General features: G+C 52.8%; 1 protein-coding gene and 10 non-coding genes across 12 annotated transcripts; 7 read left to right on the top strand and 4 right to left on the bottom strand.

Annotated features, from left to right (window-relative positions):
- Positions 1 to 1,191: 1,191 nt before the first annotated feature.
- Trnal-cag (transfer RNA leucine (anticodon CAG)) lies at positions 1,192 to 1,274 on the bottom strand. Its single transcript has one exon. It is a non-coding gene; the product is annotated as a tRNA-Leu (tRNA).
- A 546-nt stretch (positions 1,275 to 1,820) lies between these two features.
- Positions 1,821 to 1,892, top strand: Trnad-guc (transfer RNA aspartic acid (anticodon GUC)). The gene has a single exon. It is a non-coding gene; the product is annotated as a tRNA-Asp (tRNA).
- Positions 1,893 to 2,513: 621 nt separating this feature from the next.
- Trnag-ucc (transfer RNA glycine (anticodon UCC)) lies at positions 2,514 to 2,585 on the top strand. The gene has a single exon. It is a non-coding gene; the product is annotated as a tRNA-Gly (tRNA).
- Positions 2,586 to 3,067: 482 nt separating this feature from the next.
- On the top strand, positions 3,068 to 3,139 carry Trnae-cuc (transfer RNA glutamic acid (anticodon CUC)). The gene has a single exon. It is a non-coding gene; the product is annotated as a tRNA-Glu (tRNA).
- A 4,071-nt stretch (positions 3,140 to 7,210) lies between these two features.
- Trnag-gcc (transfer RNA glycine (anticodon GCC)) lies at positions 7,211 to 7,281 on the bottom strand. Its single transcript has one exon. It is a non-coding gene; the product is annotated as a tRNA-Gly (tRNA).
- Positions 7,282 to 8,200: 919 nt separating this feature from the next.
- On the top strand, positions 8,201 to 25,203 carry LOC138812110 (low affinity immunoglobulin gamma Fc region receptor III-like). Of its 2 annotated transcripts, XM_070000039.1 has the most exons (6): positions 8,201 to 8,270; positions 16,053 to 16,200; positions 18,875 to 18,895; positions 20,253 to 20,510; positions 22,077 to 22,331; positions 24,228 to 25,203. In XM_070000039.1, exons 2-6 carry the CDS (start codon positions 16,194 to 16,196, stop codon positions 24,341 to 24,343), a joined length of 657 nt encoding a protein of 218 aa, XP_069856140.1. In that variant the 5' UTR covers positions 8,201 to 8,270; positions 16,053 to 16,193; the 3' UTR covers positions 24,344 to 25,203. The 2 variants fall into 2 exon arrangements, with proteins under 2 accessions (XP_069856140.1, XP_069856139.1); XM_070000038.1 differs by lacking the exons at positions 8,201 to 8,270; positions 16,053 to 16,200 and adding an exon at positions 18,451 to 18,562.
- On the bottom strand, positions 9,228 to 9,298 carry Trnag-gcc (transfer RNA glycine (anticodon GCC)). Its single transcript has one exon. It is a non-coding gene; the product is annotated as a tRNA-Gly (tRNA).
- Trnal-cag (transfer RNA leucine (anticodon CAG)) lies at positions 10,862 to 10,944 on the bottom strand. Its single transcript has one exon. It is a non-coding gene; the product is annotated as a tRNA-Leu (tRNA).
- Positions 11,485 to 11,556, top strand: Trnad-guc (transfer RNA aspartic acid (anticodon GUC)). Its single transcript has one exon. It is a non-coding gene; the product is annotated as a tRNA-Asp (tRNA).
- On the top strand, positions 12,178 to 12,249 carry Trnag-ucc (transfer RNA glycine (anticodon UCC)). The gene has a single exon. It is a non-coding gene; the product is annotated as a tRNA-Gly (tRNA).
- On the top strand, positions 12,692 to 12,763 carry Trnae-cuc (transfer RNA glutamic acid (anticodon CUC)). Its single transcript has one exon. It is a non-coding gene; the product is annotated as a tRNA-Glu (tRNA).
- Positions 25,204 to 26,889: the final 1,686 nt, after the last annotated feature.

Here is a 26,889-nt window from a genome sequence, read left to right as displayed (position 1 = left end):
TGGATGCCGTCTCTTGACGAAGCTTGCCCGGCCTGGCTGGCCTGGCCTGGCCAGTGTGGTACGATGCACAGGTCAGAGGCACCACTTGCGGTGGCGCGGGGCTGCCCTGGTGTGTTCCCACAGCCCAGGCCCTGTGCCTTCCCTTAGGGGTGCTTTGTGGTGTCCAGGTGGTCGACGCCGGGGCTGGGGCTAAGCCGCCCTGTCCACTCATGCCGGTCATTGTGTTGGCATGGCTCAGCACCTTTGTTCCCTTGTTTTGCCCTGCCCTGCCCTGCCCTGCCCTTCCTTGTCCTTTTCCTGGGGTCTGGCTCTCACTGGCGAGCCTAGCCTGGGTGTGCCTCATTGTGAGAGATGTTGGCCAGTGCGGGCAGAGAAAGCAATGCAGCCAGCGCGTCCAACCCCAAGGCAAGCTGTCCCATGAGGAGGAGGATGGGAAGACAGGGAGCGCGTGAACCCCGGCAGGGTGCTGTGAGAACGGGATGAGAAAAGGGAATGAGTCAGAGGACGGGGTGGGGGGTATGTGGGGCAGAGACTGGTGAACAGGACAAGAAGTGGCACAGGGTTGTCCCCTAGAGCCTCGGTGTGCAGAAATGTGCGGCTGTGGGCGAGTGGCTGCCTGGGCCCTGCTGCCGTAAGCCGGTGCTGTGGGATGGGTGGGAGGGCTTTCCAAATGGCACAGGTGTGAGCGGTTGCTGGGCTCAGGGCAGCCACCAGTCAGTCTGTCTTTGTCACTGTGTGGGCTTGTTGGTTAGGGTTGTGTTGGTGGGGATCACTGGGCTTGAGTGTGTGTGTGTGTGCGCGCGCACAGGCGCGCGCGTGCGCATGTCTTTTGTTGTGTGTGCGGGTGTAGAATGGTGGGGGTAAGGGGAGATGGAAGGTGGAGGGCCAGCAGAGCAAGCCACTGGAGGAAAGAAGGAGGGAGCGGTAGATGGAAGGGGTGAAGCTCCACCTGAGTTGGTGGGTCGTGCGTGTGTGCGTGCCTGGGAATGGACTTTGACAGTGGGTAGAAGGCCCTGCCCGCCACCCCGAGGGGAGGGAGGGAGAGGCGACAGGAGGAGCAAGATAGAAGGGAGGGTGGCAAGAAAGCGAGGGCAAGGCAGGAGGAGAAGGCAAGGTAGTGCTGTGATTGTTGGCTGGGGTGGGCGGGCCGCAGGCAGGGTTCCCTGAGTGTCTGTGGCCAAAAGACGAGGTTGTCAGGAGTGGGATTCGAACCCACGCCTCCAGGGGAGACTGCGACCTGAACGCAGCGCCTTAGACCGCTCGGCCATCCTGACGGCGAGGCGCAGCTGCTGGCTTCTCCACTCGCCTGGCCAGGGCCAGGCGTGCGCCCTGGCCCTGGCCGGGAGCCACGTTCCACCGGGGTGCGCTCGGCGCGCTGTATTGCCGGTCTGGGGGTCGGAGGGCAAACGGGGTCAGCGGGGAGGCTTAGGGTCTCAGTCCCGCGAGGTCCAGCGCACGCCCGCCCCCACGATCGAGCGGCGGCTGCGCGCGGCGTGCAAGCTGGAGGCGCGCAACCAGCCCGCTGCGGGCCGGCCGGTGCTTCTTGCTCGGCTCCGCACGCACAGGCACCGAGGCGAAGGCGGCGGCGGCGGCGGCGGCGGCGGCGGCGGGCAGGTGACCCCGGCGGGCAGGTGGCCCCGGGTGGGTCCTTGGCAGGCGGGTGGGGCCGGGCTTGTGGGGAGAGCGCGGCCGCGCGTGCTTGGGCTTGGGCTTGGGCTTGGGCTTGGGGTCGGAGGCCAGACAGGGCAGATGCGAGCCCCAGGTCCGGGTCCGCGCGGCTGTCGGAGAGGGGCCTGTGTCCCCGACGGTAGGCGGCGTCATCCTCGTTAGTATAGTGGTGAGTATCCCCGCCTGTCACGCGGGAGACCGGGGTTCGATTCCCCGACGGGGAGGCCGCTGTGGCGTTCTTTTTGCCCACCACCCAGCGCGGCCTCTCTGCTCCAAGGCGTCCTCACTTCAGCAGCTCCAGGCCCCCCGAGCCAGCGCCCGAGCGCTCGCCTTCCACCTCTCGCTCGCCGTCGTCGGCGTCTGCCGCCCAGCCACCAGTCGGGACTCACAGACGAGCCGGCGAGCGGGCCCTGCAAGTGGGGGTGCTGGGCTGCGGGTCGGACCAAGGGAGACGCTGTGGCTGTCGGCCGTCGCGTCGCCGCGCCCGCGTCCAGCCCGCAGGCGTGCCGCGCAGGGCTCGGGAGCAGTCAGGCGGCGGGAGCTCGGAGGGCGCCCCGCAGGAACCAGGAGGCTAGGCTGGACCCAACCCGTCCCTTTGCGTGGCTGCGGGGCAGCCAGCAGCTTCGGGCGTGGCGCAGGACGGGCCGTGCGTGTGTGGCTCGGGCTGGCCCGGCAGCGCCGCGTGTCCCAGCCCACAGAGAAGTGAGGTGCGAGACACGCGCTCCCCCCCACCCGCACCCGCACCGGCACCGGCACCCGCACTCCGCAACCCCCGCCTCCTTCCCCGCAGGAGCTGTGGCCCGCGCCCGTCGCCGGCGTGCTGTGTGCGCTGGCCGTGGCGTGTGGCGTTGGTGGTATAGTGGTGAGCATAGCTGCCTTCCAAGCAGTTGACCCGGGTTCGATTCCCGGCCAACGCAACGCTGCAGCACCAGGCGACTCAATGCAGCCGGCCGACCTTTTAGCCAGCTCCAGCTGTGGCTCGGCCTGCGCGCGGGAGGAGAGGGCGTGGGTGCCGGAGTGCACGCGTGTTGTGTTGGACACTGCCGCAGCCGGCCAGGATTGCGGGCTGCTCGCGGCTACAGGCAGGAGGAGAGCTGCCGCTTGCTTTGCCTTGCCTTGCCTTGCCTTGCCTTGCCTTGCCTTGCCTTGCCTTGCTGTGCCTTGCCTTGGCTGACGGGGAGGGACGAGGGAGGAGGAGTGGAGACGGGCAAAGGGGGGAGGCGGAGGGGGAGGGCGAGGGGGAGGTCGGCCAGGCAACCGGCTCGCCAGTGTCCTTGTCTTTTTGGCCAGCCATACCTCCAACCCACGGGGCCGGTGGATGGCAGGTGTCCAGAGGCGGTGAGTGTCCGGCAGCGCTGCTGGGTTGCAGGACGAGTGCTCCGTGCAGGCAGCGGCACGCTCCCTGGTGGTCTAGTGGTTAGGATTCGGCGCTCTCACCGCCGCGGCCCGGGTTCGATTCCCGGTCAGGGAAGCCTTTCTTCTTCCTTTCCCACTTTCACTTGCCTTCTTCACTGCCCTTCCACTTCCCAGCTTGCCTCCACCACACAACTCCACCCACCCCCTTTTGGGACTAGCGCTCCTCCCAGGCCCCAACCAACTGCGCACTCACCCTTCCTCCTGCAGGCAGCATCACTGCTTGCCTGCTTGTTCCCCGGCCTGGTACCCCACCCTGCCACCTTCAGCTTCTTCCCTTTGCTTTTCCCTTCCTTAGCCAACATCTCCCTTTCCTCATCTGGCCACCCCAGAACTCGCCCGGCCTGGCCAGCTGAGAGAGGAATGCTGACACTGCACCAACACCACCAGCCTATCCTAGCAAGAGTGTGCTTGTGAGCAGCAGCGCTAGCGCGCGCACATACACACACACACACACACACACACCATCCACACCTGAGTCAACCGCCTGACTTCCTTCTTGAATCTTACTGAGCCTCTACTCACCTTTCTCCAGCCTCAGCCCATCGCAATCTCCAAACCCAGTCTTCCAATCCACCACTCACTCACCCCACACTCCCCCACTGGCCCATCCACTGCCTGCCTCTCTCCCTTTCCCTCCTAATCTTACCCTCCCTGCCTCCTTCCCTCCTGTGTTGCATCACTCCCTCCGTCTTTCACTCCTTCTGTCCCTCTGGTCCTGCTCTCCTTCCTTTCCTACCACCCTCAAGGACTCCCTCACCTCACTCACCTGCTTGTTCACTTGCATATCCCCTTCCCCCTGAGCTGCTCCCCCCCACCCCCAACCCTAAGCTCAGGCATTCTTCCCTCTGGCTCATTTGATCACCTGCTCACTCCAACATATACCAAGTCTCTCTCCGATTCTCTCAGGCATCTATCTCCCTTCCTGCACACCTACCCTTCCCTTGCTCTAGCTGTCACTTGTGCAACCTCCAGCTCACTCACTCACTCATTCACTCACTCGTTCACTCACTCACTCACTCACTCCCGGGCTGCCCTCATTCATCCCCAGTACATTCCCTCATGCCGCATACACTCGACTCTTCTGGGCGCTCACTCCTTCAGTCACCTACTCATGCTGTGCTCTATCTATGTACCCAATCATCTAAAATCCCTTGGTCTGCAGTTCACTCGCACCTCTACCCAGCCACCTACCTGCTCACCCACTTGCTCAGCAAGTCACTGTGTACACACATTCCTTCATCAAGCCACCCAGTCACACCCCCCTTCACCCTCCTCTTCACCCAAATACTCTCTAGATCCGTCTCATCTACCCAACCCCTTGCCCACTCCATCAATTCCTGCTTAACTCATACATCTCCCTACTCAACCTTCCACACCCATCACGCACTCACTCACTCACTCACTCATTCAATCATGTTGTTCATTCATTCATCGCCAGACTTATTATTCCCTCTTCAACCCCCCCCCCACACTCACACACACACACACACACACTTACCCCTACTCTCGCACACCAACTTTCACCAGCATTTACACGGCGGCTCACATGTCCGACCCCATTCAGTCACCTACTCACAGACTCAACAACCCATTCACTGCATCCCCATTCACCCCATTATGTACCCGCCCATTCCCTCACTCTGACACTCCTGAATCCACTCATTCCCTTCCTCCCTCCCTCCCTGCCCCATTTCCTCACTCCCTCCTTCCCTGCCTGTGTCTCTCCCTCCCTCGCTAACTCTCTCTTTTCCCATCCCCCTCCTCCCTGTCCCTCTTGCCCTTATTCCCCCCCCCCACCCCCTCACTCATTGGTGTTATTTCTGGGATGGCTCCAGGACTCTTCCACAGAGCTGCTTTGGCCACACCTCCTGTGGCTACAGGCACATTCCCAATGGTGAGAGGGGCCTATGCCCTCCAGTTCACCTCCCTGCCTGGTCTGGTTGGCTATGTGGCAGCAGTCATTGAACTGGTTGGTACCTCCCTCTGGCCAGGCATCGAGTCCTGCACTCCAGTTTTTCTCCACCCATGGCAGTGGGTTTGGTGGTCACCTGAGCTGAGCCAGTGTGGATGGAGATCTCTCCCTCCCTGCTGCACAACCTCCCCCAAAGAGAGAGGCAGAAGTGTGAAGAGGCATCAGGGGTTAGTTAGGTGGCTGCAAAGTAGACAAGGGGCAGCTAGCTACAGGCAAGGTCAGGGAGATGTGTGTCGCTGGGGGAATAAGCAACAGCCAAGCCGACACCAATAGGCTTGGTGACAGGAGCGTGGGCTGGAGGACACCGGATGGTCATGGGCAAACTCTCAACCCCGTCTCCACATGGCCAGGAGGGAACAGAGGATGTGCTCCGTGGGATCTGTAGTGGGTTGCCACTCTGGTCTGAACCTCACCTCACAGCCCAGATCCATCTTGTGCGGCTGCCTCCCAGTCAAGTGCAGAGCTCAATGGGCTTGCCGCCCCAATTCCCTTTAGAGGGAAGCCGATGGGCAGCCAGGCTAGCGGTCAACCTGTTGGTGACAGTTGGACACAGGGCTCCCTGCCACCTGTGCCGAGGACCCACTGTGCTTTACACATGGCTGTCAGGAGGCAGGGTGTTTCTCTTGCAGGTGGGTCATGACGGTAAGCTCTTGCTGGGTGAAAGCGTCTGTTCTCTTGCATGGCAGGCGTCCCGTGGCGCTCGGGGCAAAGGTGTGACAGCAATGAGAGTTAGATGGACAGGTAGAGTCCAGGCTCTGGGTGGTGGGAGAATGCCTGTGGGAAGTTGGGGGGAAAGGAATGGGGATGGGGCTTGCAATCAACTGAGGTTCTTCGGAGGTTCAGAGCATTTGAGCATGGGACCCTAAGCCCCGAGTGACTGTGCTGGGTGGCTTGTGGGTGGAGACTAAGCTACCATGGGTCTAAGAAGGTAGGAGGAAGCCAGGTGGAGGAGACTGGAGATTGTGAGTGGTCAGCAACACAAGTGAGCCAAAGCCTGTGGGAGGAGGGTTGCAGTTGGAGGTGGAGGAATGATGGTGGGTGCTGGGTGTGCCAAGGGCGGATTGGGATACTGAAGGAGGAAGGAGAGGAGCAGCACAAAGCAAATGGGAGGAACTAGGAACTGGCCACTGTTCCAGCAAGATCAAGCTGCTCTAATCACAGATGTCTACTGAGAGAGTGAGAGAGAGAGAGAGAGAGAGAGAGAGAGAGAGAGACAGAGACAGAGACAGAGACAGAGACAGAGACAGAGACAGAGACAGAGAAAGACAAAGACAGAGACAGAGACAGAGAGACAGAGACAGAGAGACAGAGAGGCAGAGACAGAGAGACAGAGAGACAGGGACAGAGAGACAGACGGAGAGACAGGGAAAGACAGAGAGATATGGATGAGAGGAGAGAGGAGGGTGAAAGGGAGAGAAGGACAGGGAGGGAGGGAGGGATGGAGGGAAGGAGGGAGGGATGGATGGATGGTTGGATGGATGGAGGAAGCTACAAGGTATATACAGTTGTAGGCTAGTGGTAAGGAAGGCTCAAGAGTAAAATCTCTTCTCCATTAAGACCACCCACACCTTGCAAGGGACAAGTTCATGTTTGAGAAGGTAATTTAGAGATGCCCGAGGAGCAGACACTGTGCAAGCGGTGAGCCTTGAGCTAAGTTGTGGATTATGGGAGATGAGGGGTTTGGGTGGGGTGAGGGTGGAGATGGTAGGTGTCAGCTGTGCTGCTGTGGGGATTCAAAGACATGCTGTGGCTGAGGGTGGCATAGGGGAGACAGCAGTATTCATGGGGCATGGTAGCACTGGAAGTCCCGGGAGGTCCATGGTATGCACGGATGATAGTGGGACATGTAGGAGAGCTGAGAACAGGTGTTGTGGCCATTGGAAAAGTGTAGTTGTGAGCTAGTTAGTGGTTTGGAGAGAGGGTAGTAACATTCAGGGGTAGGAGATGTCAGGAGGGGGGTTGATGGGGTGCCGGGACAGGATGCAGGTACAGTGTGGTGGGGTGTGTGTTTGTGTGTGTTTGAAATGGTGTGAGGTGAAGGAGTAGTGGGCAAAGATGGAAGAAGGAATATTTTCTGTGTGACTGTGAGCGTGTGTGAGTGTGTGTGCACATGTGTGCATAGGCTAAGGGCCAAAATAAGATTTGGCAATGTACTGCATGGGCCAGGAATCGAACCCGGGCCTCCCGCGTGGCAGGCGAGAATTCTACCACTGAACCACCCATGCACAGTCATAACAGGTCTGCTGCTCAAGGCACAGATGTGCTCCCAGGCTGGCCAGGCATAGCTGTTGCCTCCCTGCCCTCTTGGAGCAACTGCTGGCTTCACGTGTGCGCCAGGGTCCGCGGTGGCACAGGATGCATGATGGTACAGGGGGCCAGGCCATGGGCAAGTAGAAAGCAAGGCTGGCTCCCAGACGGTGGGCTCAGGAGGGGGCCGTGGGTGCCTACTGCTGCAGGGAGGGGGTGGGGTGGGCGGGGAGTGCACTTTCCCCATCCTGTGCTATCCCTGCTGGACTGCCGATTGGGTTCAGCGTTGTATGTCCGTCAGGACACTGGACGTGCCGTGCCGTGTGCCATGCGTGGCTGAGCGCCACACTTTCCTTGGCTACCTGCATTCTCCAAAGCGTGGATGTCCTCTCCTGACAAAGCTCGCCTGTCCAGTCCTCTCCTGTCCTGTCTGGTCCGACGTGCAGGTCAGCGGCATCACTCCTGGCGCCGAGGGGCTGCCCTGATATGTTCCTATGGCCCAGGCCAGGTGCTTTCTCCTTGGGGTACTTTGTGGTGTCCAGGTGCTGAGTGCTGGAGCTGTGGCTAGCCACCCACGTGACCCAGACTTAAGGCTTTGGCCCTATGCTCCACACTCCACTCACCTGAGCCATTGTTTCGGCTCGTCACCCCTACTCTGCTCTGCTCTGCTCTGCTCTACTCTACTCTGCTTTGTGCTGCCCTGCTCCCATTTCCACTTCCTGTCTGATTCCAGCGGTGGTGGTGGTGGTGGTGGGGGTGGTGGTGGTGGTCTGGCTATCACTGGTGTCTATTGCCTCACTGTGCCTCATTGTGAGAGGTGTTGGCCAATCTGGGAAGAGAAAGACATCCCCCTTCCCATTTCTGAGCCAAGCAGTCTCCAGAGGAGAAGGAGGACCGTTTCCCAGCAAGACACCGATAGCATCACCCTCAGCCGGGTGCAGAGAGAATGGAAGGGGTTGGGGACATGGTAGGAAGACACGGAGGTCCCGAGAACTGTTGACCAGATCAGGAGGTCACCCTGGGCGCTTCTAGAGTCCCCATCCCCCATGTGGCTTTTGGAAGAGTGACTGCCCAGAGACAGGCAGTGGGTCACACAGACCACAGACACACAGAGAGACACACAGAGAGACACACAAACACACAGACTCCCCCCCTACACACACACAGAATCGGATTGGGAGAATGACTCTATACCCCCACCCTTCACACACTACATGGTGTGTGCAGTGGTTGAGTAGCGGTAGGCAAAGCTAGTGCACAAGAGAATGGTGGCGTCACTTCTCCACTGAGACCAAACCTGCACGGGGCGAGTTTATGGAATGAAGTCTAGTGACATGTAATGAAGTACAGGCCCAGGCTCATACAGTGATGCCCAAGGAGCAGACGAGGTGCAAGTGGTGAGCCTTGAACCAAGTTGTGGGAGATGAGGAGTTGTGGGTGGGGTGAGGTTGGAGACAGGTGTGGGTGTCAGCTGTGGTGCAGTGGGGGTATTCGAAGACATGCTGTGGCTCTGGGCGACACAGTGAAGGTGGCCACGTGGACATGGGATGATTCTATGGGAAGTCCTGAGAGGTCCCTGGTGTGCGCGGATGATGGTGGGGCGTGGTGGGAGAGCAGGGAGCAGGTGTTGTGGCCACTGGGAAAGTGCAGTTTGTGGACTAGATAGGAGTTTGAAGTGAGGGTGGTCATGTCCATGGGTAGGAGATATCAGAGGGTGAGGAGATTGTGTGGCAGGCTGGGATGAAGGTGCAGTGTGGTGGGCTGCTTTTGTGTTTGTGTGAAATGGGTTAGAGTGAAGGAGTGGTGGGCAAGAAAGGGCAAAGGAATAGTTGTGTTTGGCAGTGCGTGTGCGTGTGCATGTGTGTAAAGGAGGGAAGTAAGGAGCAGAGCACACACGGGAGCAAAATATGCTATGGTAGTGCTTTGCATGGGCCGGGAATCGAACCCGGGCCTCCCGCGTGGCAGGCGAGAATTCTACCACTGAACCACCCATGCATAGATGATGTGCTACTTCTGGATATGCCCCAGATGTGCTCCCAGGTCGGCGAGGCGAGGGCCGGCCCTTGCCTCCCTGCCCTGTGAGCAACTGCTGGCTTCAAGAGTGCGCCGGGATCCTGGATGGCACAGGGAGCCAGCAGCTGGGCAAGTAGAAAAAAAGGTTGGCTCCCAAACAGTCAGTCGGTCCAGGAGGGAGCGGTGGGGCGCCCGGTGCCGCAGGGAAGGGGCGTGGTGAGCGAGGTGTAGACTCACTCCTTTCCCCCTTGCCATCTGGGTCAGGAGGTGCGACGTGTGTCCGTCCCGCCCTGCCGTGCCATGCGGCATGCTTCCGTGAGTGGCCGAGTGCCATGGTTTCCACAGCCACCAGTACTCTCCAAAGTGTGGATGCCGTCTCTTGACGAAGCTTGCCCGGCCTGGCTGGCCTGGCCTGGCCAGTGTGGTACGATGCACAGGTCAGAGGCACCACTTGCGGTGGCGCGGGGCTGCCCTGGTGTGTTCCCACAGCCCAGGCCCTGTGCCTTCCCTTAGGGGTGCTTTGTGGTGTCCAGGTGGTCGACGCCGGGGCTGGGGCTAAGCCGCCCTGTCCACTCATGCCGGTCATTGTGTTGGCATGGCTCAGCAGCTTTGTTCCCTTGTTTTGCCCTGCCCTGCTCTGCCCTGCCCTGCCTTGTCCTTTTCCTGGGGTCTGGCTCTCACTGGCGAGCCTAGCCTGGGTGTGCCTCATTGTGAGAGATGTTGGCCAGTGCGGGCAGAGAAAGCAATGCAGCCAGCGCGTCCAACCCCAAGGCCAGCTGTCCCATGAGGAGGAGGATGGGAAGACAGGGAGCGCGTGAACCCCGGCAGGGTGCTGTGAGAACGGGATGAGAAAAGGGAACGAGTCAGAGGACGGGGTGGGGGGTATGTGGGGCAGAGACTGGTGAACAGGACAAGAAGTGGCACAGGGTTGTCCCCTAGAGCCTCGGTGTGCAGAAATGTGCGGCTTTGGGCGAGTGGCTGCCTGGGCCCTGCTGTGGTAAGCCGGTGCTGTGGGATGGGTGGGAGGGCTTTCCAAATGGCACAGGTGTGAGCGGTTGCTGGGCTCAGGGCAGCCACCAGTCAGTCTGTCTTTGTCACTGTGTGGGCTTGTTGGTTAGGGTTGTGTTGGAGGGAATCACTGGGCTTGAGTGTGTGTGTGTGTGCGCGCGCGTGCGCATGTCTTTTGTTGTGTGTGCGGGTGTAGAATGGTGGGGGTAAGGGGAGATGGAAGGTGGAGGGCCAGCAGAGCAAGCCACTGGAGGAAAGAAGGAGGGAGCGGTAGATGGAAGGGGTGAAGCTCCACCTGAGTTGGTGGGTCGTGCGTGTGTGCGTGCCTGGGAATGGACTTTGACAGTGGGTAGAAGGCCCTGCCCGCCACCCCGAGGGGAGGGAGGGAGAGGCGACAGGAGGAGCAAGATAGAAGGGAGGGTGGCAAGAAAGCGAGGGCAAGGCAGGAGGAGAAGGCAAGGTAGTGCTGTGATTGTTGGCTGGGGTGGGCGGGCCGCAGGCAGGGTTCCCTGAGTGTCTGTGGCCAAAAGACGAGGTTGTCAGGAGTGGGATTCGAACCCACGCCTCCAGGGGAGACTGCGACCTGAACGCAGCGCCTTAGACCGCTCGGCCATCCTGACGGCGAGGCGCAGCTGCTGGCTTCTCCACTCGCCTGGCCAGGGCCAGGCGTGCGCCCTGGCCCTGGCCGGGAGCCACGTTCCACCGGGGTGCGCTCGGCGCGCTGTATTGCCGGTCTGGGGGTCGGAGGGCAAACGGGGTCAGCGGGGAGGCTTAGGGTCTCAGTCCCGCGAGGTCCAGCGCACGCCCGCCCCCACGATCGAGCGGCGGCTGCGCGCGGCGTGCAAGCTGGAGGCGCGCAACCAGCCCGCTGCGGGCCGGCCGGTGCTTCTTGCTCGGCTCCGCACGCACAGGCACCGAGGCGAAGGCGGCGGCGGCGGCGGCGGCGGCGGCGGCGGGCAGGTGACCCCGGCCGGCAGGTGGCCCCGGGTGGGTCCTTGGCAGGCGGGTGGGGCCGGGCTTGTGGGGAGAGCGCGGCCGCGCGTGCTTGGGCTTGGGCTTGGGCTTGGGGTCGGAGGCCAGACAGGGCAGATGCGAGCCCCAGGTCCGGGTCCGCGCGGCTGTGGGAGAGGGGCCTGTGTCCCCGACGGCAGGCGGCGTCATCCTCGTTAGTATAGTGGTGAGTATCCCCGCCTGTCACGCGGGAGACCGGGGTTCGATTCCCCGACGGGGAGGCCGCTGTGGCGTTCTTTTTGCCCACCACCCAGCGCGGCCTCTCTGCTCCAAGGCGTCCTCACTTCAGCAGCTCCAGGCCCCCCGAGCCAGCGCCCGAGCGCTCGCCTTCCACCTCTCGCTCGCCGTCGTCGGCGTCTGCCGCCCAGCCACCAGTCGGGACTCACAGACGAGCCGGCGAGCGGGCCCTGCAAGTGGGGGTGCTGGGCTGCGGGTCGGACCAAGGGAGACGCTGTGGCTGTCGGCCGTCGCGTCGCCGCGCCCGCGTCCAGCCCGCAGGCGTGCCGCGCAGGGCTCGGGAGCAGTCAGGCGGCGGGAGCTCGGAGGGCGCCCCGCAGGAACCAGGAGGCTAGGCTGGACCCAACCCGTCCCTTTGCGTGGCTGCGGGGCAGCCAGCAGCTTCGGGCGTGGCGCAGGACGGGCCGTGCGTGTGTGGCTCGGGCTGGCCCGGCAGCGCCGCGTGTCCCAGCCCACAGAGAAGTGAGGTGCGAGACACGCGCTCCCCCCCACCCGCACCCGCACCGGCACGGGCACCCGCACTCCGCAACCCCCGCCTCCTTCCCCGCAGGAGCTGTGGCCCGCGCCCGTCGCCGGCGTGCTGTGTGCGCTGGCCGTGGCGTGTGGCGTTGGTGGTATAGTGGTGAGCATAGCTGCCTTCCAAGCAGTTGACCCGGGTTCGATTCCCGGCCAACGCAACGCTGCAGCACCAGGCGACTCAATGCAGCCGGCCGACCTTTTAGCCAGCTCCGGAGGAGAGGGCGTGGGTGCCGGAGTGCACGCGTGTTGTGTTGGACACTGCCGCAGCCGGCCAGGATTGCGCGGGCTGCTCGCGGCTACAGGCAGGAGGAGAGCTGCCGCTTGCTTTGCCTTGCCTTGCCTTGCCTTGCCTTGCCTTGCCTTGGCTTGACTGACGGGGAGGGAGCGAGGGAGGAGGAGTGGAGACGGGCAAAGGGGGGAGGCGGAGGGGGAGGGCGAGGGGGAGGTCGGCCAGGCAACCGGCTCGCCAGTGTCCTTGTCTTTTTGGCCAGCCATACCTCCAACCCACGGGGCCGGTGGATGGCAGGTGTCCAGAGGCGGTGAGTGTCCGGCAGCGCTGCTGGGTTGCAGGACGAGTGCTCCGTGCAGGCAGCGGCACGCTCCCTGGTGGTCTAGTGGTTAGGATTCGGCGCTCTCACCGCCGCGGCCCGGGTTCGATTCCCGGTCAGGGAAGCCTTTCTTCTTCCTTTCCCACTTTCACTTGCCTTCTTCACTGCCCTTCCACTTCCCAGCTTGCCTCCACCACACAACTCCACCCACCCCCTTTTGGGACTAGCGCTCCTCCCAGGCCCCAACCAACTGCGCACTCACCCTTCCTCCTGCAGGCAGCATCACTGCTTGCCTGCTTGTTCCCCGGCCTGGTACCCCACCCTGCCACCTTCAGCTTCTTCCCTTTGCTTTTCCCTTCCTTAGCCAACATCTCCCTTTCCTCATCTGGCCACCCCAGAACTCGCCCGGCCTGGCCAGCTGAGAGAGGAATGCTGACACTGCACCAACACCACCAGCCTATCCTAGCAAGAGTGTGCTTGTGAGCAGCAGTGCTCGCGCACGCGTGCCTGCCCGCACACACACACACACACACACACACACCATCCACACCTGAGTCAACCGCCTGACTTCCTTCTTGAATCTTACTGAGCCTCCACTCACCTTTCTCCAGCCTCAGCCCATCACAATCTCCAAACCCAGTCTTCCAATCCACCACTCACTCACCCCACACTCCCCCACTGGCCCATCCACTGCCTGCCTCTCTCCCTTTCCCTCCTAATCTTACCCTCCCTGCCTCCTTCCCTCCTGTGTTGCATCACTCCCTCTGTCTTTCACTCCCTCACTAGCTCCCTTCCTCTGTCCCTCTTTCCCGCTCTTTCCTGTCCTACCACCCCAAGGACTCCCTCACCTCACTCACCTGCTTGTTCACTTGCATATCCCCTTCCCCCTGAGCTGCTCCCCCCACCCCAACCCTAAGCTCAGCCATTTTTCTCACTTCTTTCTCTTTTGTTCTTCACAATCCCTGCTCCCCGCCCCCTTGTTCAGTTTTAACTAATGTTCTTGCTAATTACTCACCAGTTTGTTTTTTATCTCCTTCATTCTCTCCCTTCTGGTGGAGGTCACTCACTGGCGTATTCACTTTTTCACTGGTTGTTCACCTTATCATTCAACTGCCTCAACTGCGTGTCTCCCAGTCACTCCCTCACCCTTAGTAATCATGAGTCCCTCTTCCCTTTCACTCTTCCCCCAAATACTCTACTCTTTCGCTTCGTCTTGTATGTGTTCCTTTATTCCACCCTTATCCTTTCACCCACAGAACTCTTTCATCAAATTGGTCATTATTTCATTTATTGTTTCATACAGGTACTGAATCTCTCAGTCACTTGCTTACTCCCCACCTCTCAGACCCAATTCAGGGATCCTCTCACCCACCCAATCCCTCTCCTATTCACTTCCTCATCTACCCACTCCCTCTCCCAATCTCACTTTTTCCTGACTGCCCACATAACTATGGGTTTTACATATAAAATTCCATTCATTAATAGAACATGTGTGTCAACCTGTTTTAGTCGTCTTTCAGGTCCCAGATGTGTTTACCCACCCTAATTTCCCCAAATTCCATCTTGTAGTGGTTTCCCTTGTCTCTATCCTCTATCATAGCTACATCATGGGCTTGACTAGTTACTAATTCTTCTTTATCTTTTTCCATTAATATCATATAGTGCTGAGATTGCTAAGCTAAGTACTGTGAGTACTAAGCTAAGAACTGTACCTTTTTGGTGAGTTCTTTCCATCCTTAAACTCTCTAGAGTCCATTACCTGTCACCTCATTAGCACAGAATATATTAGCACCCAGAAGATTCCAAAGGATGTTGAAACTCTGTGTTAGCAACTGGAGTCAAACATCAATTATTAGAGAAGACTTTATTTAACCAAGCTCCTGGAGCCCACTGTACACTAATGTCATTCATTAAAATGAGTTTTGCAGAAGATAAATCCCATTCAGGTTGCAGCCATGCTTAGAGGCATGAAACTCAAATCTTAATTCTTCCTGAGGTAAGGTTCAGGTATATTTTCCAAATCTGCATGGGAAAACATAAGGCTCTGTACTCTGCTTCCATGTGTAAGTGGGCATTTCCTTTTGCTTACATAATGGCATAGTATTCTTTAGGGATCCTGGAGTTAAATCATCCTCAGGACATTGAGTTTTCCTTGTCCATCCAGTTTGTCTGTCTTCTCAAAAGGCAGCCCTATCTGTTCATGTCCTTTCATTAACAAGGTCTGTCCTGAAGATGAGTGAAGTAGGAGCATTGACAGTCACATAGAACCAATAATGCCAAGCCATTCCTAAGAACAACTTCTGCTTTTCATTAGTTACAATTCTTTCCTCAGTGAGATTGTGCCTCAATGTTGAAGGATAGCTACAGTTATGATTTTATTCAGTAACTGTTCATATTGATTCAGCTGTAGGAGGAAAGATTGATGTGTTAGGAAGATTTACCACTGAAGCAGAGCTAAAGAGAATAAAGGGAAGATGTAGAATAAAAAAAGGGAATGTAATTTATATAATTATCCTTAATTGAAAATTGTGGAATGGGATACTCTGTCCTCTACTTCCAATTGTGGTTGTATTAAAAGAAATTGGAACCGGATGTTGATGGTTCTCCCTTGTAATCTTAGGTTGTGAGGCTTGAACACACACACACACACACACACACACACACACACACACACACACACACACACACACACAAACACACACAAGCATTCTAGTTTAAGGCTTGGGAAAGGAGATTAGATGAGGTAATTAGTGGCCTACGCATGCAAAATCTTTCTTCATGTTTTTTTGTTGTTGTTCGTCATGGGGCTTTTTGTTAATCATGGGGCTTGAACTCAGGGCCTAGGCACTGTTTCAGGCTCTTTCTGTTCAAGGCTAGCACTCTACCACTTTGAGCCACAGTATGCCAGTATGAGCCATAGTATGACTCTCCATACTGTGCCCAGGCTGACTTTGAACTGTGATCCTCATTTCTCAGCTTCCTGAGTTGCTAGGATTACCGGCATGAGCCACTGACTAGACTGTTTTGTTTTGTTTTTGCTGGTCCTGGGGCCTGAATTCTAGGCCTGGGCCCTGTCCCTCAGCTCTTCAGCTCAATGCTAACACTCTACCACTTGAGCCACAGCACCTTGTCCAGCTTTTTCTGCTTATGTTATGTGGTGCTGAGGAATCAAACCCAGGGCTTCATGCATGCAAGGCAAGCATTCTACTACTGAGCCACCTTCCCAGCCCAACTAGACTGTTTTTGACAATATTCCTAAAAGGCAACCTAGGCAATTGTTGCTATATGACCTACACATCCAGCAAAGCTAGTATGTTCAGCAAAGCTAGTGGCAGTCAAATATATATTGCTTAGATTTATGGTCTCAGAATTAGTGATTTTTTTTTCTTTTCTTTTTTCTTTTTTTTGGCCAGTTGTGGGACCTGAACTCTGGGCCTGGGCACTGTCCCTGAACTCCTCAGCTCATGGCTAGAGCTCTACCACTTGAGCCACAGCACCACGTCTGGCTTCTTCTGCTTATGGGGTACTGAGGAATCAAACCCAAGACCTCATGCATGCAAGGCAAGCACTCTACCACTGAGCCACTTTCCCAGCACTCAAAATTGGTGATTTTTAAAGTCAACTAAAAGTAACTAAAAGCAAATAGAGCTATAGAATTTATTTAGGTTTTCCCTTTCAATGCCCTACATACCTTATTTGGTTGTTGAACTGTATTCCTTATCATATCCTTTATTATTAATTAGTTGGGAAGTGTTAACTCTTTCCTTGAGTTCTGTGAAACATTCTAGCAATTAATAGAACCTAAGGAAGAGGAGGCCGGGCGCCGGTGGCTCACGCCTGTAATCCTAGCTACTCAGGAGGCTGAGATCTGAGAATCTCGGTTTAAAGCCAGCCCGGGCAGGAAAGACCGTGAGACTCCTATCTCCAATAAACCACTAGAAAACCGGAGGTGGCGCTGTAGCTCAAGTGGTAGAATGCTCTCCTTGAGCTGAAGAGCTGAGGGACAGCGCCCAAGCCCAGAGTTCAAGCCCCATGACTGACAAAAAAAAAAAAAAAAAAAAAAAAAAAAAAGAAGTTAAGCAGGCCCTGACATGCCATTAGATGGGGGCAAGTTGTAGCCCAAGAGCTTAATCTGTGGGATGTTATGATAACTCCAGTTAGATGGAACCCCCTCCCACTATCCATATATTTTCTGTCCAAAGTACCTAGAGCATATAGACAATCTTTTCTCTTTTCCCTCCCTTCTTCACTCCCTTCTTCGTTCCCTTCTTCCCTCCCTCTCTCCTCCCTCCCTCCTCCCTCTCTCCTCTCTCCCTTCCTCCCTCATTCCCTCCTTCCCTCCCTCGTTCCCTCGTTCCCTCCCTTTTTCCCTCCTTCCTTCCTTCCTTCCTTCCTTCCTTCCTTCCTTCCTTCCATCTTTCTCTGTTGTGGTGCTTGACCTTGGGAGCCTAGGCACTGTCTCTAAACTGTTTTGCTGAAGGCTAGTGCTATACCACTTTGAGCCACAGTAACTCTTCTGGTTTTCTGGTCTCATGGGCTTTTCTTCCTGGGGTGGCTTTGAAATGTGATCCTCAGATCTCAGCTTCCTGAGTAGCTAGGATTACAGGTGTGAGTCACCAGCACCCAACTCTTTTCTTTCTTTTAATGAGATTTAAAATTGCTTTATGGTTTTCCTATCCTTTTTTTTTTTCCTTTTCTTTGTACTGAAGTTTGAATTAAGGGTCTTCCACTTGAGCCATACTCTCAGTCTGGGGTTTGATCTTAGGGCTTTCCTCATACCATCCAGGCACACTCTACCTCTTGAGCTAGCCACCAGACCTTTTAGCTTTTGTTATTTTTTGACTAGTGTCTAACTTTTTTCCTGGTCAGCCTGGACTATAATCCTGTTTATGCTTCCTGAGTGGCTGGGAATGACATTCCACACATCACTGTATCCAGCTTTTTTTTTTTAATTTTTTTGGGGGGGTCTGGTCGTGGGGCCTGAACTCTGGGCCTGGGTGCTGTCCCTCAGCTCTTCAGCTCAAGGCTAGCGCTCTACCACTTGAGCCACAGCACCACTCCCGGCTTTTTTCTTTTTGCTTATGTGGTGCTGAGGAATCGAACCCAGGGCCTCATGCATGCAAGGCAAGCACTCTACCACTAAGCCACCTTCCCACCCCTGTATCCAGCTTTTTATTGGTTAAGATGGAGTCTCATGAACTTTATTTTGGCCTGGGCTGGCCTTGAACTATGATCCTTTAGATCTCAGCCTCTGGAATAGGTAGAATTAAAGACATGTTTCAAAATTTGTTCTTGAACTTAAAAACTTTCTTGTGTGTATGTAGGACAGAAGTAGAGAAAAATTACCTTGTTTGTAGTATATTTAGATTCTCTCCTGCAGCTAACTACTTTTATTAACATTGATTTTTTGGTTGCATATTTAGAAGGGTATTTTTATTTTCCTGTCTTGGTTAAAGCTCCTTTGGAACTTCCTATACTAGCTAGTGACACAGCACAGAGGGTGTTCTGGAAACAACACTAAAATGAGATCTAAGATATGGATTTCATCTCAGCTGTCCTCCTGGTGATCACTCCACACCCATCAGTTTCTTCACCAGCAAACAAAAACCCACATTTTTTGTTTTTTGTTTTGTTTTTTGTTTTGTTTTGAACAAGGGCACAACAGGAAAGGCAGATTAATCTGCAAAGTTGACTCCATTTTGAGCTTGGTTTGTTAGAGATTAGTTAGCAGAAATGGAGTCTCCTGACTGATGACTGTTTCATAGAAGATGAAATAATTTCCTTCCTCTTTTCTGAATTCATGTACTACACGCCACAGGACTTGGGTGAAGTCTTAGGACAATGTTGAAGTTCCAAATGTTTCATAATGTACAACCTTGGAATCAATGGCTGCTTCAACCACTGACAATTTTACTGGTATTTGGTGAGTGAGGGTCATTCTGGACTAGGGTAATTTCAGCCACCAATATTACTCAGACTCCAGGAGCTAGTCCTGTGAAGAGCAGGACCATTCTGTACCAAAAGTTCAAGCTTACTTTGAAGCCATGCTAAGGGGTCAGGAATAAGAAATATTTATAGATGAGTATTCTGATGAAAGATTACTAGAAACAAGCTCTTGAGGAAAATAGTTCCTGAGGGGGTAGGGAAATAAAGGAACCCCAAGTCACTTGTCCTTACAACTAATTTGTACCATTTTCTGCTGCTCTACATTGACCTATTCTTTTCTCCCTTACAGCTTCCATAGATAGGCACAGTGGTAAGTTTGTTAATTTCTTGTTTGTTTTTGTTTCTTTCTCCTCCTCCTCCTCCTTCTTCTCCTTCATATTTGTGTGTGTATGGGTGTGTGTGTGTGTGTGTTTGTGTGTGTGTGTGTGTGTGTGTGTGTGTGTGTGTATGCTGGTCCAGGGGCTTGAACTCAGGATAAGCTTTTGTGCTCAGGGCTAGTGCTTTACTACTTTGAGCCATGGCTCCACTTTTGGCTTTTTTTTTTTGTAGTTGAGTGGAGATAATCTGACAAGGCTAAGAATGTAGCTTAGCAGTAGAGTGCTTGCCTAGCATGCACAAAGCACTGGGTTCGATTCCTCAGCACCACATAAACAGAAAAAGCCAGAAGTGGTGCTGTAGCTCAAGTGGTAGATTGCTAGCCTTAAATAAAAAGAAGCATTAGGGACAGTGCTAAGGCCCTGAGTTCAAGCCCTAGGACTGGCAAAAAAAAAAAAAAAAAAAAAAAGTCTTACAGACTTTCTTGAATTGGTTGGCTTTGAACTGTAATCCTTGGATCTCAGCTTCCTGAGTAGCTAAGATTACAGGCATGAGCCACCAGTGCCAGGTTTGTTTTGCTTCCTTTATTGTGCTTGAATTCAAGGCCTCCCCTACTCCTCTCATGGCTGGAGCACTCTACCACATGCCTCAAATTCTGGCTCCTTGTTGATAAGTTGGACACAAGAATCTTCAGGTTTGCCTGCCTAGGCTGCCAAGGAATTTAATCTTAGATCTCAGTCTCCTAAGTAGCTAGGATTCTAGGTATGAGCTACTAGCACCCAGATGCTCGTTTGTTCTGATGATGGTACTTCTTCAGAATGAAGTACTGTATTTACTTTGTAGGGACATGTCGGTTCTACCAAGAATCAGACTTGGGTTCAATATGGGCAGGGCATTCATTGCAGTAGGCCTTAGGATATGATTCTTGGTAAGAGTTTAACTGGAGGGGGCTGGGAAGGTGACTCAGTGGTAGAGTGCTTGCCTTGCATGCATGAGGCCCTGGGTTTGATTCATCAGCACCACATAAGCAAAAAGAAAAAAGTCAGAAGTGGTGCTGTGGCTCAAGTGGTAGAACACTAGCCTTGAGCTGAAGAGCTGAGGGACAACGCCCAGGCCCAGAGTTCAGGCCCCACAACTGCCCCCCTGCCCCCCCCCCCCCCCCCCCCCCCCGCCAAAAAAAGAGTTTAACTGGATTCATCAAAGACCCAAGGGAGAGAGGCTACCATGTGTGCATAGATCTTTAGCTAGGTCTACAAGGGGACTCTGTGGTCTGTGTACTCCTCTGAGCTATTCTTGGGAATCCATAGTTGCTCCGCAGTTTATTCACTACCACTCCTGCTTTCTGGCCTCAGCAAATCTCCTCAAGGCAGTGATGAAACTTGAGCCCCCATGGATCCAAGTGCTCCAGGAAGACAATGTGACACTAACTTGCCAGGGGTCCCACAACCTTGGGAACCACTCCACACAATGGTTCCACAATGGGAAATCCATCCCAGCCCAGGTCCAGCCCAACTACAACTTTAAAGCCAAGAAAAATGACAGTGGGGAGTACAGGTGCCAGATGAGCCAGACCAGCCTCAGTGACCCTGTGCATCTGGTTGTGATAGCCGGTAAGTAGAGGGAGCCCCAGGAAGGGGCTGGGAGGCCAGCAGGGAGCAAATGTGCTTACAAGGCACAAGTTTGCCTGTTCTTGGCAAGCCTAGTCCTGAGCTGCTAGAAGTGCTTTTCCTCATGCATTGCCCTTTTCACTCATCCCTTTGCTTAGTGTATGAGTTGGTGATGGGTGGGGGGAGGGGGGTCTGTGCAAATTCCTAAGAAATACCTCAGTGCATGTGAATGGTTATTCTTGCCTCAGCCCTGATTAAGCAAGAAGGTTCTAAGGCAACAGACAGGCAGCTGAGTGTGAGAGAAAAGGAAGTCCCCATTTCACAGAAGCCCGTTCACGTTCATGTAGAGTCAAAACACACAGAGTGACCATAACTGAAGTTCAGTCCTGTAAGCAGCCAACCATGTAAATACGATGAATTCATTTACTCCTTCTCGGTTGGTTCCCTTGCCTGCTTCCCAGGGATATTAATGCCTTCCTCACTCACTAAGTTCTGGGAAGAAGTGACATTTCCCTAACCTTTATATCCCTTCTCCACACTCAGTGCTGGGTGTCCTGCTCTGTCTTTTTCTTCCATCATCCTCTAGGCAGTTTGAATTGAAAATTGTGTCTCATCCATTTCTGTATTTGCAGCACCTGAGGCAATGCAGGGCTTTGTAAATGTTTGCTGAACACATCAACAATTTTACAAAGTTTCTGTTGAAATAGTAGACTCTCCATAAAGAAGAGCTATCATGTGACTATGATGACTACTGTTGTAGCTCTTCACTTACCCCCCTAAGAGGTATTTAGCAAGCTTATGACTTACCTCTTACTGCCATTATTCATTCAGAGTAGCTCCTCAGTCAGACTGAATTTCTTTCTCCCCACCTCCAGGAAGGGACTGGATCTCTGGATCTCATGTGTCCTTCCTGACAGGACAGGGCTGTAGCTGCCTTCTCCCAGGAGAGGAAAGAGAAGATAAGCATATCTGGGAACTATAAGTAGATGCATGGTCTTATTACACTTTGAGTATACACCATCTTGTGGTGGTCCCTCACCTACTCTGAGATCTTGTAATCTACAGTTTCTTCACAGTTATTTATTTAGGCCCTCTGCAGAGTTCTTGAAGGCTGTAGTGAAACTTGAGCACCCTCAGACTGGCAGCTGAAGCCCAGACAGAATTAAGTTACTCCTCCAAGGTTTCAGAGTGCATAAATGAGTGGAGCTGGAATTAGAGATCAAAACTATTTGATTCCAGCTCTGGTGGCTCACGCCTGTAATTCTAGCTATTCAGGAGGCTGAGATCTGAGGTTCAAAGCCAGCCAAGGGAAGGAAAGTCCATGAGAGTCTTATCTCCAATTAACTGCCAGAAAACTGGAAGTGGTGCATGGCTCACGTGCTGAAGCACTAGCCTTGAGCGACAGTGCCCAGGCCCAGAGTTCAAACCCCACAACCAACAAAAAATCCAAAGCTGATTCTGAATTTAGGCTCTTTCTCTGCACATGAGGTCCCACCAATCAGGATAGTCGAGGTCTAAGAGTGAGCCAAAAGACTTTGAGGGGGGTCTGTGTCCTTTCCTGTCTTTCAGACTGGCTGCTGCTTCAGACCCCTCAACTGGTGTTCCAGGAGGGGGACACCATTGTGATGAGGTGCCACAGCTGGAAAGACAGCTTTCTGAACAAGATCACTTTCTACCAGAATGGGACATCCAAGAAGTTCTCCCATTTCAGTAGCAACTTCTCCATCCCCAATGCCAATCTTAGTCACAGTGGTGATTACTACTGCACAGGAAATATAGGAAGGATGTCCTACTCATCCAAATCTGTGGCCATCACTGTCCAAAGTAAGAACCAGTACCATTGAAGGATTTTCAGCCCTTGGAAGGATGGATAGTGAGGGCATTATGGATCTTTTCAGACTTGTATTTTCATAAGTGGTCCTCTCAAAGTCAATGAGATGCTAAAGTTTTGATTGAGGGGCTGGGAAGGTGGCTCAGTGATAGAGCACTTGCCTTGCATGCATGAGGCCTTGGGTTCAATTCCTCAGCACCACATAAGCAAAAAGAAAAAAGCCAGAAGTGGCGCTGTGGCTCAAGTGGTAGAGTGCTAGCCTTGAGCTGAAGAGCTGAGGGACAGCACCCCAGGCCTAGAGTTCAGGCCCCATGATCAGACCTCCCCCCACCTCAAAAAAAAAAAGTTTTGGTTGACCTGACAGCTGGGTGGATGTGTGCTGTCTTCTGATTTGTGTCTCAGCAATTATGAGGATAGGTGTCATTCACTTGGGATTTTAATGAAATCATCTTTTTTTTCACAAATACACCTACCAGACATAATTACCCTCCATTGTTCCCACCTCATCTAAACCCTCCATTTTATCTGATGTCCCTCTATCTCTGGAATTGTGAGGTTGGTGGTTACTTACTGCCTTTCAGTTTAGGTGTAAACCTAAGCTCTCGCTCAGGAGAGCCATGTTGCCTTGGGTAGTTCTCTCCAACTATGCAGAACTACAGCTCTGTTCTTAAGAAGTTTTGCATTGTGGAGTCCTCATCATGCTTTTTAGGAGGTATTATATGCTCCAGTGACAGATTAGTACTGGTCAATGAACACCTCCCAGCCCTCTGGGCTCAGAGGAGGTGGTGGGTAAAGATATATTGAGGTGGTTTATGGATTTTCTAATTCAATGCTCCCCAAAGGTCATTCTAGTCATGTAACTCCTGGAGAAGTGCTTTAAAATGAGAGGTTCTGTGGCTAAATTGATGTAGAACATATTGCATGCTCTGTCCTTTTTATATTAATAATATACATTGAAAGTTTTCAGACAAGCTGGGCACTGGTGGCTCATGCCTGTAATCCTAGCCTCAGGAGGCTGAGATCTGCGAATCATGGTTCAAAGCCAGCCTGGGCAGGAAAGTCCGTGAGACTCTTATCTCCAATAAACCACTCAGAAAACCTGAAGTTACACCATGGCTCAAGTGGTAAAATGCTTACTTTGAGCTGTAGAGCTGAGGGACAGCGCCCAGGCCCAGAGTTCAAGTCCCCTGACTGACCCCCCCCCCCCAAAAAAAAAGCTTTCAAACATCTGGGCACTGGTGGTTCATGCCTATAATAATAGCTACTCAGGAGGCTGAGATCTGAGGCTTGTACTTCAAAGCCAGCCTGGGCAGGAAAGTCTGTGAGACTCTTATCTCCAATTAACTACCAGAAAACTGTGGCTCAAAGTGGTAGAGTTCTAGCCTTGAGCAAAATTGCTCAGGGACAGCATCCAGGCCCCAAGTTCAAGACCCATGATCAACAGAAAAAAATGTTTTCAGTATGCCCAGTGTGGTGGGATACTGTAGAGCTTGGGAGGCTGAGGCAGGAGCATCTCAAGTTGGAGGCTAGTCTGAGCTACATAGCAAAATATTGTCCCTGCCAGGGCGAGCTTTGAAAACCTGTTAGAAAGAATATGCATACTGTATTTCATGTCACATTTGCCAAGTCTAGATGACCACAAAATCTTTGTCCTTTATAACTTCAGACAGCTCTGCTCAGGACACCTTATTGGGATAATAAAGGCTAAAGTCTTTATTGGGGAAGGTAGAAAGATGAAGGCATCTTCTGAAGACTTCCTGGCCTACCTATCTACTCTTGGCCTTGTGTTAAGTTCTTGGTTTGGGTGACATTTACAAAGGCTGACAGTTCATTTCAAATTTCTGCCTTAATAACTATCATTTTCCCCATTTCTCTGCCTCTCCCACTAGGTCCAGCAATTCCATCCATCTCTCTATTTTGGTTTCAAGTTCCTTTCTTCCTGATGATGGTATTTGTATTTGCAGTGGACACTGGGATATACTTCTCTGTGTGCAGAGACCATTGAAGCTCAATGGGGCTAGATGAATCACAAAGGCAGATGGTACCAGGATCCTCAGGACAAATGGCAGCTAATTTTATGGCTTAAAAACAATAGCAGGACTGGGAAGGTGGCTCTGTGATAGAGTGCTTGACTTGCATGCATGAGACCCTGGGTTCAGTTCCTCAGCACCACATAAGCAGAAAATGCCAGAAGGGGTGCTGTGGCTCAAGTGGTAGAGCACTAGCCTTGAGCTGAAGAGCTGAGGGACAGTGCCCAGGCCCAGAGTTCAGGCCCCATGACCAACCAAAAAAAAGAAAAGAAAAGAAAAGAAAAGCAATAACAGCAGCAGCTGTCCAGTCCACACTTTTCCTTCTCCCATAGCCCCTTCTTGAAAGCAATCTGGGATCCACAGCTTGTTTTGTTCACCTCTTTGCTCAAAACCACATAAAAGTTTACTTGGCAAATGTTCAAACCTTTACAATGTTCAAGACACTACACAATCCTATTCCTTTTTGTGTCTCTGATCTCATTTCCTTCTGTTCTTCCTTGTTTACTTACTTATTTTTGTCTTCCTTGAACTCACCAAGTCAATTATACTTCTTCACACAGCCTATTAATTCAAGAATGTTCTTTCTGGTCTGGTAGTTAGCTCAGTAGCACCATGCCTGCCTAGCAAGCTGCCCAACCCTCCAAAAAAGCTTTTCTTGTAGCAATACAAGGTCCTTATCAGAAGCCAAGCCAATGTAGGTAACTGTTTTGGAAATTTCAGTGTCCACAACTGTGAACTAAATAAACCGCTTTTATTTGTAAATTACCCTGTCTCAGATGTTTTGTTATAGAAATAGAAAGTGGACAAAGGCCATGTCCTTTAGGTCTTTATTCAAATGTTGCATTTTCAATAAAGGTTCGTTGATCATTTAGTACTTCACTTCCTACCATACACTGAATTCCTTCCTGCTTTTTTCTCCATTGTGCTTATTGTCAACTAATGTGTTGTATGTTTACTTATTTATTGTCTGACTCTTCCATTAGAATATTGTCTGTTTTCTATCAGACTGTGAGCTCCTGGAGAAGTCTAGTGCTTTGTTTGCTCAGAGGCTAGTTCAATGTCTGGCACATGATAAAGCAACAGTTCAGTGTCTGACAAATGATAAGGCACTCAATACATATTTGTGGAAGGAGAACATTCTTTAACACTTGAAATCAGAGACCTTGAAACCTGGATAATTCCTACAAACAAGTAGTCCAATATCATTCACTTTAAAACTGAGGAAGCTGCAGTTCAGATAGGTGAAATGACTTAAGAACATATAGGTGCTGGGTGCCCTGAGACTCATCTCCAATAAACCATGCAGAAAACTACAAGTGGTGCAGTGGCTCAAGTGGTAGAGCACTAGCCTTGACTTGAAGAGCTGAGGGACAGTGCCCAGGCCCAGAGTTCAAGAACCATGACTGACCAAAAAAAAAAAAAAAAAAAAAAGATCATAGGTGTTTTGGGTTTGTGACACGAGAGGCAGGTGTTTGGTTCACATAGGGGTGTTGTGGGCTTGTTTTATTGTTTTTTCTTTTAAAAAGTATTTTCAGTAGTCATGTAATCTCAATAAAGAAATATTTGAAAAGGGGCTGGGAAGGTGGCTCAGTGGTAGTCCCCAGACTTATGGGAATGCACCAAGTTATTATATTAACATGTGGATGGACCAGGACTGCGGCAATTTCTAGGCACTGGTTCTGTTCCCTACCAGGTCAGAGAAAAATATGCAGTGTCTTTCTAAAGGGATTGGGGACCAGTCTTGAGAATAGAAGCGACATTTCAGCTACTTTGGACCTCCAGCCCAGTGTGCTGGGTTTGTCCCCAAAGCAGAGTGGTCAGGGCACTCCTGAACTCCTTAGCACCAGTGCAAAGGGCTGGTCCCTGTGAGTATAGCTGGTGGAGGAGCAGGAACTGAACTGAAAGATCACACATGACTGGGCCAACTTTTTTTTTTATTTTAATTGTTAACAGCCCTAGAATAGAAAAATATTGGATCAAATTTAGGGCCTGAAAAGCGAAGTATTAGTCTTGGAGTGGCTAGAATTGAACCCAGGTCTCCCATGTGGTATACAAAAAGTCTACCATTGAGCCATCAACACGAACAATGAAATATCTTGCAGTAAAACATATCCACCCTGTCTCTTATTTCTGCTTTGTCACAGAATAATATTGCCTTATGGCTCCAGAGGAAATTTTTGGTAATACTTAGAAAGCAGCCATTTCATCTGGCTCTGAGGCTACTCTTAGTATGTGCCTTTCCATTCAATGAGCTGCAATCCTTCTGCAAACCCTCCCGTGCTTGGGCTAGTGTTAGCACAATGAGCTCCCTTCCCATAGCTTAGTACACTCCTTCCCCTCTCCACAGCTTAGCATGCTCCCTTCCTAGGCAACACTAGGCCCATTTAAAAAGGCAGTAAATAATCAGCCTCCAACCCCCTATACCTTGGGATGGCACTCCTCTGGGACAGCTACCACCATATGAGGCAACAAAGCCCCTAAGAATGACCTTCAGGTCTGGACAGCAGCCATAAATCCTAGT

Source organism: Dipodomys merriami, unplaced genomic scaffold (genome assembly GCF_024711535.1).
Source record: "Dipodomys merriami isolate MVZ:Mamm:240054 unplaced genomic scaffold, mDipMer1.0.p SCAF_56, whole genome shotgun sequence".
Lineage (NCBI taxonomy): Eukaryota > Metazoa > Chordata > Mammalia > Rodentia > Heteromyidae > Dipodomys > Dipodomys merriami.
The sequence above is the reverse complement of the archived record's forward strand: the minus strand, read 5'-3'. Positions and strand labels throughout refer to the sequence as shown.